Consider the following 14,378-nt stretch of genomic DNA (forward strand, 5'->3'; position numbering starts at 1 on the left):
GAAGGGGCGGGGGAAAGGGGGGAGTCGGGGCGGTGTCGCGGCGCGGTGACGCAGCGCGGCATGGCGGCCGCGGAGCCGGAGCGCAAGAGGAAGCCCAGCGAGGCGGCGGCGGCGGAGGGCGGGGAGGAGGAGGAGGAGGAGGAGGGAGAGGAGGAAGATGGGGAGCGCTGGGTCGGGCCGCTGCCGGGGGAGGCGGCGCAGGCGAAGAAGAGGAGAGGTGAGGGCAGGGGGGTGCGGGGTGGGGGAACCGGGAACAGCTCCAGGGTTGGGGCTGCAGCCTCTGTGGGCAGCCCGTGACAGGGCCGCACCGCCTGGCCTGCTGCAGGTGGTGCTGAGAGGAGGCTCAGGGAGACCTCATTGCTCTCTGCAGCTCCCTGAGAGGAAGGCGTGGGGAGCTGGGGGTCGGCCTCTTCTCACAGATAACTAGTGATAGGACTAGAGGGAATGGCCTCAGGTTGCACCAGGGGAGGTTTAGGTTGGAAATGAGGAGACATTTCTCCTCAGGAAGAGCAGTCAGGCATTGGGACGGGTTGCCCAGGGAACTGGTAGCATCACCGTCCCTGGGGGTGTTTAAGGGAAGGTTGGACATGGTGCTTAGGGACATGGTTTAGTGGGTGACATTGGCAGCAGGGGGATGGTTGGACCAGACGATTTTGAAGGTCTCTTCCCACCTTAATGATTATGTGATTCTATGGTTCTTCATTCCCCCAGTCCCTGCTTTTGCCTTCTGCAACTTGGGTGCTGTACCTAGAACACTTGCCAGTGAAGACTGAGGTAAAAAAGTCATTGAGTACCTCAGCCTTCTCCATGTCCCAGCTAACCAGGCCTCCCATTGCCTTCATGAGGGCCCACATTTTCGCTAGCCTTCCATTTGTCACTGATGTACTTACAGAAGCCCTTCTTGTAGAACAAGGCCATTGTCCTTTTGGAAAAAAAATGAGATGTGGTTGATTTTCTGTTTCCTGGCAGGCCCTTAAAAAGTCTGTTGAAATTCTTTCTAAATATTCAGACAGCCAAGGTAATAGTTACTTTAAAAGGGGGGCACCTGTATGGGTAAAAGAAGACTGGCTTTAGTCTACCAAGAATCGAGAAGTCTGAGCACAAAGCCAGAGTGGAAATCCCTTTTATGTTTGCACAAAGTCCTAATGTTCTCTATATTAAAATTGGGAGTAAGGTATTCAAAGGTAATGATGGTGAACAGAAGCTTAATGAAAGTTTTTCATAAAAACATTCATAAAATACGTTTCCTGATTTTCTTTTTACTTTTTTTTAGTCCTTGAATTTGAACATGTCTATCTTGAAAATCTACCATGTGCTTCGATGTATGAACGCAGTTACATGCACAGAGATGTCATTACACATGTGGCATGTACCAAGTAAGTCGGTTTGTTTTTTTTTCCCCACTGTATGTTGTCCTCAGAGATGTGTTCAGATGTGTTCTTGTATATACTGGGAAGTTTTCAATGCAGAAGTTTAATAAAGGAAAGTTATGTGCAGATGTGGCATTTCAAGGTTTTTTGAAAACTGAGTGTAAAGGAAAGGACTTATAAGCAAGATAAAAATTGTTTAAATAGATGAAAAGGGGTTCTTAAAATCCATATTGCAAAGTGCAATATATGCAGCAGTAGGAAATACTGAATGCATCTGAGTGAAATATGATTCAGCAGAATTGCACGGGTTGAGGAGATCGTTTTCTTGTCTATTGTATGTGTGTATATATTTTCAAGTGTATGTGGATATATAAATATTTTTAATAGTAGCGAACAGTATCTGCTGTAAAACCAGACCTAAATGAGAAGTAAAACTTACATAGTAAAAAATGATAATATTACATATTTCTTAAATTCAGGCTGTTGACCTTTCATAGATGAATGCAGAGCACATTAAAATAATTATTTCTCTTTCAGGATTGATAGTACCCATTGAGACAGACTGTTACAGTGGTTTGTTTAAAGTTCATTTTCTATACTACCTTAGTTCTAGTGTCATAATGCAAATTATTGTCCAAAAGTGGAGTGAAGTATGTGTATTTCTGTAATTCTGTATTTCTGTTTTTCTTCTTTTGTAATTGTAGGACAGATTTTATCATAACAGCCAGTCATGATGGACATGTAAAATTCTGGAAAAAAATAGAAGAAGGGATTGAGTTTGTTAAACACTTTCGTAGCCACTTAGGTAAGAATTTGCTTTTTTGTTTGTAGAACTCAACCCTGCTGCCCAAGTTTGAAGAGGGAGTGCAAACAAAAAGGAGAGGGGTTCTGGGACCCATTTACTGCAGTCAGGGATTAAATGATATCTACCTCTCTTCCTTCATTCCCCTGTCCTGTACATTCACCTCCCAGACTGCAGGAGGAATAGGGTGTGAATAAAACAGGTGAGATAACTCCCCTACATTCTTTGCAATGGCTTGTGCCCTGCTCGTAGGGAGAACGTTTAGGACAGAGAGAAAGTGTCTATTTAAAAAAGACGAGCAAGGTACATAAAATCCAGAGATCTTTAAAAAGATATTACTTTAAGCTATGGTACCTTCATCACCTACCATCTGTACTATGCTAAGCATTAAGGTACTCATTGCTATTACAAATGATGATCTGCCTGATGGAAAAAACTGTCTGATATGCAGACTGTCACAATAAGAAAAATAATAGGAAATAGTAAAAGTACTGTTTCTGTTTAGAATTTAAAAAAATGTTATGGCAAGTTCTTGATTTTAGCTATCAGCTTCTCATTATATACTGAAACAAAACATGAGAATGAAGCCTACCAAGTGTAAATAAGTACTGTGAAAAACTTGTTGAAGTCTCAATTGCAGAGTAATTTCGATTATTATGCATGTTAATGGCAAGACTGTAAGAGTTAGCATTCTGCTGCTTTTTGTGTCTTCAGAGATGCAAGTCTAAGAGCTCATTTATTTATTGTGTAATGATCTTGTTCTCTTTTTTTTAATGAATATTTTATATTAAAATAATTGTAATCATAATCTCCCCCTTAGGTAGATGGTAACTAGTTCATCATCACTTACCTGATTGTAAACAGTGATAGGATACAAAATGTGTGGTAGTAAAGAAAAAAAGAAAAACAAAAACAAAAACCCTTAACACAACTTTTTAGTTCAAAAAAGATGGAGAAACAGCTGGAACAGTTTTAGATGTCTGTATGGTTTTTGTTTTTCTTTGGAGAACTGAAATGAAGAATGCCCCTTTCCTGTGTCTTAATAGTACGTTACCTTGTTTAAACAGGTGTTATTGAGAGTATTGCTGTTAGTTCAGAGGGGGCGTTATTTTGTTCAGTTGGAGATGACAAAGCCATGAAGGTGTTCGATGTAGTCAACTTTGATATGATCAACATGCTGAAACTTGGGTAAGTTGCTTGGTTCTTGAAAATGTTTAGGATTACAAATGGGAGTCATTTTACATAAGAGCTAAGTAAATAATTCGTTCTACTTGATTTTTTTTTTTGCGAATCAAATGAAGCTGAGGAAGTTGAGTTATCAGAAATGATGTATCCAGTGAAGACTGCTTGCCTGAGTGTAGAAAAATGTATGACTGTATGTACCCTTCAGATGAGTGTAGTAGGACTACACCTGTCCTCAGCATCTAATGTTAAGCAGAAAGATGTGGTATTTCCTGAAGTATTTAGCTAGACATCTTTATTTTCTTCCTGTTGTTTGGCACTGAATTTAAAAATTACAGCTAACTAACAGTTCAGCTAGAGAAGAAATCTGGCATGTACATATTATTTGTCATCATTTGCTGTGTTAGGGATAGCAATTTCTTCTTCTGTTAAAAAGAACGTAGTTTTCCTTAGTCTTGCTATTGTAGAATTGCTGTAGTTACACAGTATGTAGCTAAAGAATTTGGGGGAAACAGGATTATATGTTACTGGAATTATATCAGTAGCAGAGGAAAGCCAGGCACACATCATTGCAGGAATGCATTTGGAAAATGGGAGGATCAGTGGATGCTGTAGTAAGAATGGTAGAAATACTGATGTTTCCAAAAGCCTTTTGAAATTTGAAAACATTTATTCCATGTAGTCTACTATTTGCTGATTAATTGTGACATTGAGTCGAGGTATAAACTCAAAAATGTTCAGTATTGACGTAGTTCTTTTAATTGAAGTTAGTGCTAAGATTTCCACTGCTTTGAAGGCTATTATAACTATATGATATTTGGGTATTTTTCAGAATGTCCATGTAAATGCGTATGTTAGCTGTTTTCTGGTTATATTATGAATAACATCATCCAAATAACCTACTTGGCTTATAGGAATTGATTCAGTCTTGTCTGTCTGCTGTGGAAAAATTCAAGTCAGCCGTAGTCATTTGTTTCTGCTGGTGTTTTGTACTTAGCAGCTCTGTATGTCACTAAAAAAACTGGTAAAACTATACCATGAAATAAAATTAATTTAATATTAAATATGCATATATATTTGTTATAGTAGTGATTTTTTTTGTTTGAGAATTCAAGGGGAATTAAGGTAGATGTTAAATCCATTTTGCATCAAGGATATCCTGAATGATACTTTAAAGTTTGTATATACTATATCTCTGACATATCTCTAAATAGTTTTTCTCAACAGCAGTAATCAAACTCCCCTCCCCTGTATACCTTTTCAGAGATAATTGGATTTGACTTAAGGTGAACTTTTTAATGAAGAAGAGAAAAATATACAACTGTAACACAAGCATTACTGAGAACAGCTTTTTGAATTTAACATTCATTGTTTTATTTTCTGCACTAATGCTTATTGGGCATCTGGTTTCTGTTTACCTGACTGAGAAAATTTTAATGGCTGTTTGCTCAGGCTTGCAGTGGTTAATGTAGAATTCATAAATGCTGTGTGGTCTTTTCACCTTGTATTATCTTGTGTTGCCTGCTCTGATAGGTACATGCCAGTATGTTTCATGGTTGATTAGCTTTGTCTGAAATTCTTGAGACCCTTTCAGTTTTAACTAATTTGTACAGTGTAGCTGTCTGCAGATTCCCATGCTTTATGCTTCCATAAATGATCTGGAGAAGGATAGGTATTTCTGCAGGAAGTGTGTGTAACATTGCACAGAACAATGAGACATTGTATTTATCACCCACCACGGCTTTTTTTTTTTTTCAATTCTATCCTTTGCAGTGAAAATCCAAGTGGTAAGTATCTGTCATTCATCAGGCCTTTGATATCTGTTAGTCTGATAGGATTCTAAATATGAGTTTCCTGTGGAGACTCATATCATTCCTTCATTGCGTATCATTTAGTTCTGGAGTTCCAGTTCTTGGAATCTTTGCTTACAGACATTTTAAAAAAACAGATGTTTTTATAATGAAACAAAAAAAAACCCTTAGATTATTGACCATATCTCTGGTTTGTTTTATTTATAGGTTACATTTGCTAGTAGCCAGTGTGTTCCTTCTTAAATACATTCAGAACAGCTACTGAATATACTGTGATTGTCTTAGTTTTGTTTGTATCTGGATAATTAAATTACGTTTTTTTTCAGTTATACTCTTCAGTAGGTACATTGTCTTCATTTGCAGTGAAGCATTAATCACTTAGAGCTGGGACAGCAATGCTATTGACTCATAGAAATTGAGTAGCAATCTTTAATACTACTCAGTGCTGTTTATTTGGATTTCTATCCTTTTTCTTCTTTAATACCCACCTACCTAACCTATGCTGGTTTCTGTCACAGCCTCTTTATGAAACTATACAGAAGCAACACAAATGGGCTGAACCATCCACTGATTCATGTTGCTTGGAAAAGCTTGGTGATAACACTGTTAAATTTTAGCAAGATAGGTATTAGCAAGATGAGAAAATAAAGTTCAAAATTTGCTCCAGATATTTGATTTCAAATTTATAGTTTAACTTGATTCTTATATGAGTAAAACCATCTGTTCTTATTTCTTTGTTGTTGTTGTTGTTGTTTGTTTTCCTTCCATTCTTTGTTGCAGCTACTCTCCTGGCCAATGTGAATGGGTATATTGCCCTGGAGATGCCATATCTTCTGTTGCAACATCTGAGAAGAGCACAGGAAAAATATTCATATATGATGGACGAGGAAATAACCAGCCACTTCATGTTTTTGATAAACTCCATACATCCTCTCTTACTCAGATACGGTTGAACCCTGTCTTCAAAGTAGTAGTGTCTGCTGACAAATCTGGAATGATTGAGTACTGGACTGGTACTCCTCATGAATATAAATTTCCCAAGAATGTGAACTGGGAGTATAAAACAGATACCGATCTATACGAATTTGCTAAATGCAAGGCGTACCCATCCAGTATAAGTTTTTCACCTGATGGCAAGAAAATGGCCACTCTTGGGTCTGACAGAAAAGTTAGAATTTTCCGATTTTTGACGGGGAAGCTCATGAGAGTCTTTGATGAATCTCTGAGTGTGAGTTGGGTCTTGCTTCTCTTCTTTGAGACTTTCTCTGTTTGACTTCACTAACCAGCACTTTTACCTACATTATCATCTTCTTTTAAAGCTGAACTCAATTGTTACGTTTTTCTTGCAGAAAAGGTTTTCCCTGTTCTCTTCCTTGCTTCTTACATTGCTTTGCCCTGAAATTCTCATTGATTTGTTAGCTATTGAGTGATACTGAGTTGTTAATTTTCATTTGTTTTCATACTGCTAGATTTCTTTTTCTTAGAAAGTAATTAGAATTAGTAATTAGTAATTACCATTTCCAGTAATTGTATTAATGAAACAAATTTATAATCTTCTCAAAGCTCTGCTAGACAGCTACATACTTCTTTTTCTTTGCTTGAGTCTAATACAACAGCATGGCTATAAGGTCATTAAAATAGTATTACTTGTTTTTATTTTAACTCTTCAGGTAGTTTGAGCTGTGTAGTCTTGCTTGGTTTCTGTGCTTTCTATGCATGTGAATTAGTGTTTAACTGGGTCAGAATTTTGAAGTATGTTAATGTGATTATTATTTTTTTCTTTAGATGTTTACTGAACTTCAGCAGATGAGGCAGCAACTACCAGACATGGAGTTTGGCCGACGCATGGCAGTTGAGCGGGAGCTGGAGAAAGTGGATGCAGTAAGATTAATTAATATAATATTTGATGAAACTGGACACTTCGTTCTCTATGGAACAATGTTGGGCATTAAGGTCATAAATGTGGAGACTAACAGGTAAGTTTTAGTGGAGATAGATAAATTTGTTTCAGAGTCCACACTTAATCACTCATATTTAAAACTCAATATAAATGGATGTTACTAAGCTGTTTGTTGTTATTTGGGATCCTTAAGTTAGACTGTTGATTAAAAATATTCCCATGATTATTACTGGGTCATTTCAGTTCAGAGCTTGGCAAAAGTGAGAAAATACAGCAAGCATATTCATATTAAAGATGAGAGATGAATTAATCTGTGGCTGACTGGATATAACAAAGTAAATGTGGATCATGCAGTTTGCTTTTTTATAAGGTAGGGAGTCTGACTAGAAAATTATGTAGCAAGTTTGAATAGAGAAGCATTATAATTACAATTAGTAAAAAATTGTTTAGAGGGGCTTTTGGTTGCTTTACATTTCTTGCAGTCAGAAAAGAGATACTGTCTGACTGAGCAGCTAACAGTTGTTACACGTTTCTTCTTCTTGTACTTCAGGTGTATTCGTATCTTGGGAAAACAAGAGAACATCAGGGTGATGCAACTAGCTTTGTTCCAAGGAGTAGCAAAGAAACATCGTGCTGCAATCACTATAGAGATGAAGGCATCTGAAAATCCTGTTCTGCAGAATATCCAGGCAGATCCAACAGTAATCTGCACAGCATTTAAGAAAAACAGGTTTTACATGGTGTGTGTGGTGTTTATTTAAGTAACTCTATTCTTCTATTGATGTTTTCTCTATATTATTTTTTAATTTTCTACTTGTGCATTTTCCATGCTGGTTGTTAATACTTGCAAACACAACTTTTCTAGAGGTGTCCTTTTAAATTGCAAGTACATTCTAGAATTTTTAGTTTAAGCTAGCTAAAAATTGTCTAGAAATAGCTTTGTAGCCTCTAATTTTGTTTTCGCTATTGCTCAAGTTGTTAAAGAAACTTGGATCCTTTTAGCTGTCTCAGTTACAGTTCTCTGAGAAAGGGTGCAGACTTTTGGTCTAGTTTAAGAAACTTGCATAAGAACATTTATGAAAAACTAACGAGGTATTACAGTGATAAAGGAACAATGATTAGCTACGTATAAAGTATATAACAAAAATAATTAAATTCTGGGTAGCATCAGGACTCAGTAGCACTAAGTGCTTTATGGGTAAGTTAAAAAAATTCAGAATTTAGATTTTACTTCAGATGCAGTGAAAAAGACAAGCAGATCTGGAGTAAGTATGTAGTACTTGGTCTGGGATGTGATCAGAGCAAAGGTTAGAGGTCAGTCTGTCTGTTGTTAGTTGTGCTTGAATTTCATCATGTTTTCAGTTGGAGCAAAATAGTATATTTTCTAAACATTCGTGTGGTTAGTATAAAGTATATAATGGAATATACCACTCTGAACAGTTTAACAAGAAAGGAAGAAAACTTACAACCCATATGGAGACATCACTCTTTCTGCAGAAAGCATGAGTACATGGCGAGTGAATGCATGCAGAAAATTAGTGATTGTCATTTGATACGTAATTGTACATACTTCTGTGGATACTTGTGTGCTCTGATATTTATTGTATGTCTTGCTTCTTTAAGAGGTGCTATAAAACTTTCAGTTCTGAGGTTTCTCTTATTTTAAGTTGAATTTGCAGTTTTTCTTACAGTTTTGCATTAATACAGCATTGGGATAAGAAAATTTAGTTTGACTTTGTAATGAAACCAACAATTTTATGATGAAACCAAAAGTTTTGTCTGATTGTAGTAGAACACACCAATTCTCCATTCCTTTTTAAAGAAATGGTGCTGAACTACTACTGTGGGCTTTCTTTGGGAAAGGGGAAGTTTAGAAGATAACAAATTATAAAAAGTTATTTGGACTTACATGTATCCGTACTGGAATTTGTGACTGGAAATGCTGATAATGAATGACGGTGAAATGTGGTCTCTGAATTCTGAAATGAAAACATTTCAAATCTAGTTGGCTGTCTAGGAAGTTAAATCTTCACATTGATGTCTCGGGTGCAGAGTGCTTTGTAAGATAAGGAAAAACAAAAGAGAAATACAAACTCTTACCTTCAGTTCTTTTGATTTTCAGTTTACTAAACGTGAACCAGAAGATACAAAGAGTGCAGATTCGGACAGAGATGTCTTTAATGAGAAGCCTTCTAAAGAAGAGGTCATGGCAGCTACCCAAGCAGAAGGTCCCAAAAGAGTTTCTGACAGTGCCATTATCCACACAAGCATGGGAGATATTCATATCAAGCTTTTTCCTGTTGAGTATGTATTTGGCAGTTTTCCTGTTACTCCATTTTGCCTTCCTTCTGTGTTTTTTTGGTGGCAGTACCCGAGATTTAACTTCCAAGCTAGGAATGATTCTTTTCCTCCTCATTTTTTATTGTTCTCATTCCCTGACAGTTTTGTAATACCTCAAGCTACCACAGTGTGGCTCTTGACAAACTCTAACAAGGTGTGGCAAAAATAGGTCAAAGCATCAGTGGGATTTTCTTTAATGTTTTTTGCTCTTTTATTTATTGGTTAAGGAAGTTTGTTCCTGAACTTTTGTTTGTTCTCTAAATCTCAGATGTGGCTAGGTCATGATGGTTTGCTGTGGCTGTGCAAGCTACATATTTTTGTAATGGAGTGCTGTTTGATTTCTGGTAACAACAGACAGGGAGAAGGCTGAGGCTGGTGACAACAGGCATGGAGATGGCTGAGATACCCAGCAGGTTCTTTGCCTCAGCTTTCGGTGCCATTCAGGCTTCCCACATCTCATTTCCCTGACCCTCAGGGCAGGGGCTGGGGGAGCAAAGTGCCTCCCACTGTAAGCAAAGAGCGGGTTCAAGACCACCTGGTGAAACTGAACAGGTACAAGTCTATAGGGCCCAATGCAATGCATGCCAGGGTCCTGACGGAACTGGCTGGTGGAGTTGCCAAGCCTCTCTCCAGCACGTTTGAAAAGTCCTGGCAGTCAGGTGAAGTCCCCAGTGACTTGTAGAGGGGAAACATCACTCCAGTTTTTAAAAAGGGTAAATAGTACTGTTTGCAACTTCCAAATGTGGCAATTGTATTACATCTTAGAGTATCGTAGATCCTTCAAAAGCAACTTAAAATTAATACTAGCATATAACATTAGAGCAGTGTATATCTGAAACTGGGCATATAATTTATTAAGTGTTTTGTGTGTGATTATTGAAGTTTTTGTGTCAGCATTACTCCATGATACTAATACTTGCAAAGATTTTGTTATGCAACAGTAGACTTATATATAATGCCAAGTTTGCTATAAATTGAAACCTAAACTATCTAGGTGTAGTCCATGTTTCTCCAGAAACAACTGCATGTTTTGTCATAACTACAGTTAAGGCAACACAACCTTAATTCTACCCTGTAGGGCTGTTAGTCTTCCATTGCTGTATTAACTGATTTCTCCTTCCATCAAAACCTAGTTCCTGTAATTCTTACTTGTAGCGTATAGGTTGCAGAAATGGTACAGCATATACAAGTGAGTGACAGGCCAAGCTACATTATTTATGACTTTTTTTCTAATTCTTATGACAGTATGTCAGTGTATTTGCATGCACGGTATTGTTAAGTTCATTGCAATGTTTTGTATGCATCATTTTTTTTAGATTGAATACAAGAGTAATATCAGTCTTGGTTATGGTTATGTTTGTCCTTTCTTTTCTGGTATTTCCTTTTGTCTGAGTTTTGAAATTAAAATCTCTTCAAGATAAAAGTTATTCAAAAATTTAAGTACAGAATTGAGGATGTGGCTTTGTACGCCCTTTAAATCTCTGACCGTGTGCTCCTAGACTAATATGAATGACTACTTTTGTACTGCTTAGCAGGAGCTGGGAGTGAAGCCTGTCTGTTCCATTAGTTACCTTATTGGTGCTGTTTAACAAGATGCTTTAGAGTATGACTTAAGTCCAACTAATGTTCCTTGTCACAGCTAAAGTAACTCCACAACTATGGACTTAACCTGGCTGTTGTCTGGTTTACTGGGAAAATGTGTGTTACTGTAAATCTGCATATGCAGATCTACTGTGGCTACTAATCCATTTCCTAAACCAGTGAAAGAACTAGCAAAAAGAACGGCATCTCTGGTAGCATCTACTCTTGGGAGAATGGGAGGAACACACAACAAAAAAATCACAAGGTGAAAGGTTTTGTTTTGGTTTTATTACATCAATATTGAATACCTTTTCACCCTAGTTCGGAACAGTGTTTGTCAGTAATTCCAAAGGAGGAAAACTGACTTGGTGTTGACTGCAGAGTTGCTCTGTAATACTAAAACTGTGGTTTCAGATTTTACTTTTTGTACACAGCACTGGACACCTTACATACATGGCTTAAGAGAATTATAGGGATAAAAGTAGTAACACCTTTCTGCTTATGGAGCTTATATTTCTTAATTGGTTTTGTGTATCAAAAATATGTAAACAAAAAGCTGGAGAAGGAATATGCAGTCAGTAGTGTCTTGACTTAGGCTTTGAGAAAGATTTGGATCCTGACCCTGCTGCTGACTTCCCATGTAATCATGCAACCTTATACTCCTCTCAAGTTTTGTTTCCATCTCTGGGTTTGAGAAAGTGGGAGGCTGGTTCATCCTTATTTGATCCCTTTTGTAGTATGCTGAAACAGTGCTCAGCACAACAGCATCTGAGTCTCACCAGAAATCTTTATGGCCTTGCCACAATACGGTTAAATATGTATTGTAGCCTGTATTTTCTGTTACGTGATTTTAGGTGCCCTAAAACCGTGGAAAACTTCTGTGTGCACAGCAGAAATGGCTATTACAATGGACACATATTTCACCGTATTATCAAGGTAACTTGTAAAAGTTTGTGGTTTTTTTTTTTTGTTTTTCTTTTGTTTTTTTTTGGTAGGTTTACAGAATGTAACTTTGTGGTCAGCCCTCTCTGCTAGCATTTTTATTTGCCTTTCACACAAGGCTTTCTGGAACGGTTTCATAGTTTGCTGAAAGGTGTCAACAACACTTGAGGTTCTAATGACCTTTATCATCACTTCATGAAGCTTTTTAATAGGTGTCCTGCAACTGACAAGGTGGAAAAAATCTCAAAATTGAGAGAAAGATCAGTTCAGCACTCGTGCTTGAATTACAATTTAGTTTCATCCCAGAATGGCATTTCTTGTAAGGCTTCTTACTTCTATTGCACTAGAACTAATACAGCCTAAGTCACTTACCTAAGCAGAGGGTAACAATTATGTTTCTACCCTTCACTAGCAAGAACAGTGAGTAATCATGTTTGTTGTTGTTTTTTTTTAAACTCAAGTAGTTAATTACCACCTTTAGCCCTTATTCACACCATTTTAACACTCGATTTTGTTGAAAGATGCAATGCAAGTTTGAAAAAAAATAAGTTTAGCATAAGCCATTTTTGCTTTTTTGTTCTGTGGGACGATGTAATAACATTTAACTTCTGTGCAGGGTTTCATGATTCAGACTGGTGACCCAACGGGTACAGGCATGGGAGGTGAAAGTATTTGGGGAGGAGAATTTGAAGATGAATTTCATTCAACTTTACGACATGACAGACCATACACACTCAGCATGGCTAATGCAGGACCAAATACTAATGGATCCCAGTTTTTCATAACAGTAGTGCCAACTGTAAGTAATATTAAAAGTTCGGGTTAAGGCCTGAGATGCTAACTGCATAGTAAAAACACAGTAACTTCTCTGATAGAAAAAGCAACACAATACTGTTGAAATAAGCTTTTTCTTGTTATTTTGCAAGTGGATGCTGCACACAAAGATGTGCAATGTGTAGGCTTCACTGAAACAATCATCTAAAAATAGGAAGGTGCTGTGATCACAAGACCTTTTGACTTGGGGAGTAAGGGCCTTACCCGATTCTTAGTAAAACACATTTTTGCAATTGTTTATTACTAGAATATTTTAGATTAATGTATGTGTTCAGTTTAATAGTCTTCAGATATAAAATATATCCATGTTCACTTATTCTAGGTCACTTTCTTCTTTGGTTGGTACCTAACCTACATGTATGTCTTTTCTTTCTCCTCCTGTACCTCAGCCTTGGCTTGACAACAAGCACAGCGTGTTTGGACGGGTGACTAAAGGAATGGAAGTTGTTCAAAGAATCTCAAACGTAAAAGTCAATCCCAAAACCGACAAACCCTATGAGGATATCAGCATCATTAATATCACAGTGAAGTAAGCTAAGAGTTGAGGGTTCCAACTTGAAAAGAAAAACCTCAGCACTGTGGGACACAAAAAGGACCTAGAACGAATAAAAACCTTTTTGATAATTCCTGGATGTAAGAAATGGCAGGACAAAGCAAACACCAGTTCTACTGTTTTTCATGTACCTGAAGTGCCCTAAGCGTGTATTTCTGGTAACTCTGTCTTTTAAAGTAAAAACATTTGCTTGTTTCTTACAAAGTCTACTGTTTTTCTTGTCTCTTCTATACAAGATTGAAGATGCAAGTCTATACCATGGCTCATGATAGTGTTTTTAGAATATAATCAAGGTATAGTTTGTACCTTTCTGATATTTATTTGCATCTTCCATGTCTAAACCTTCTTATGCTAGTGCCATCTTTGACAGAGGAAGAGGTCAGAACCCTTAGGTTATGTCTGTATTGCCAGCACTTGTCCTCGTGGGGGACTTTAACTTCCTGGACATATGCTGGAAATACAGTACAGCCCTGAGGAAGCAGTCTAGAAGGTTCCTGGAGTGCGTGGAAGACACCTTCCTGAAGCAGCTGGTTCGTGAGCCTGGCAGAGGGGGTGCCTCACTAGACCTGCTGTTCACAAACAGAGAAGGACTGGTGGGAGATGTGGTGGTCGGGAGCTGTCTTGGGCAGAGTGACCATGAAATGGTGGAGTTCTTGGTGAAGTCAGGAGAGGGGTCAGTATAACTGCTATCTTGGGCTTCCAGAGGGCTGACTTTGAACTGTTCAGGGCACTGCTAGGGAGGGTCCCTTGGGAGTCAGTGCCCCTGAAGGGCAGAGGGGTCCAGGAAGGCAATCTTAAATGCGCAGAAGCAGGCTGTCGTTGTGTGCTGTAAGATGGGCTGGTGGGGAAGAAGACCCATGTGGTTGGACAGGGAACTTTTGCTGAGCATCTGGGAGAAAAAGAGAGTTTGTCTGGTGGAAGAAGGGACAGGCAACACAGGGAGAGTACAAGGAAGTTGCCAGCATATGCAGAGAGAAAATCAGAAAGCCAAAGCACAAGCTCAACCTGGCCACTATGGTTAAGGACAATGAAAAATGTTTTTATAAATATATTAACAGCAAGA

The 14,378-nt window shown here is 38.0% G+C and overlaps 1 protein-coding gene across 1 annotated transcript; it reads left to right on the top strand.

Moving 5' to 3' along the window:
• The first annotated feature begins 23 nt into the window (after window positions 1–23).
• Window positions 24–13,519, top strand: PPWD1 (peptidylprolyl isomerase domain and WD repeat containing 1). Its single transcript, XM_035553516.2, has 11 exons — window positions 24–217; window positions 1,274–1,376; window positions 2,075–2,175; window positions 3,240–3,360; window positions 5,946–6,393; window positions 6,951–7,141; window positions 7,616–7,805; window positions 9,188–9,369; window positions 11,841–11,922; window positions 12,545–12,727; window positions 13,152–13,519. Exons 1-11 carry the CDS (start codon window positions 61–63, stop codon window positions 13,293–13,295), a joined length of 1,902 nt encoding a protein of 633 aa, XP_035409409.1. The 5' UTR covers window positions 24–60; the 3' UTR covers window positions 13,296–13,519.
• The last annotated feature ends 859 nt before the right edge of the window (window positions 13,520–14,378 follow it).

This window comes from Cygnus atratus, chromosome Z (assembly GCF_013377495.2).
Source record: "Cygnus atratus isolate AKBS03 ecotype Queensland, Australia chromosome Z, CAtr_DNAZoo_HiC_assembly, whole genome shotgun sequence".
NCBI classification, from domain to species: domain Eukaryota; kingdom Metazoa; phylum Chordata; class Aves; order Anseriformes; family Anatidae; genus Cygnus; species Cygnus atratus.

Excerpts from the sequence above, each read along its gene's own strand:
- PPWD1 (XM_035553516.2), top strand. The coding sequence starts at position 61 with ATGGCGGCCGCGGAGCCGGAGCGCAAGAGGAAGCCCAGCGAGGCGGCG. Across the intron at positions 3,361-5,945 it reads ATCAACATGCTGAAACTTGG|CTACTCTCCTGGCCAATGTG; the intron begins GTAAGTTGCTTG and ends TCTTTGTTGCAG. Across the intron at positions 6,394-6,950 it reads TCTTTGATGAATCTCTGAGT|ATGTTTACTGAACTTCAGCA; the intron begins GTGAGTTGGGTC and ends TTTTTTCTTTAG.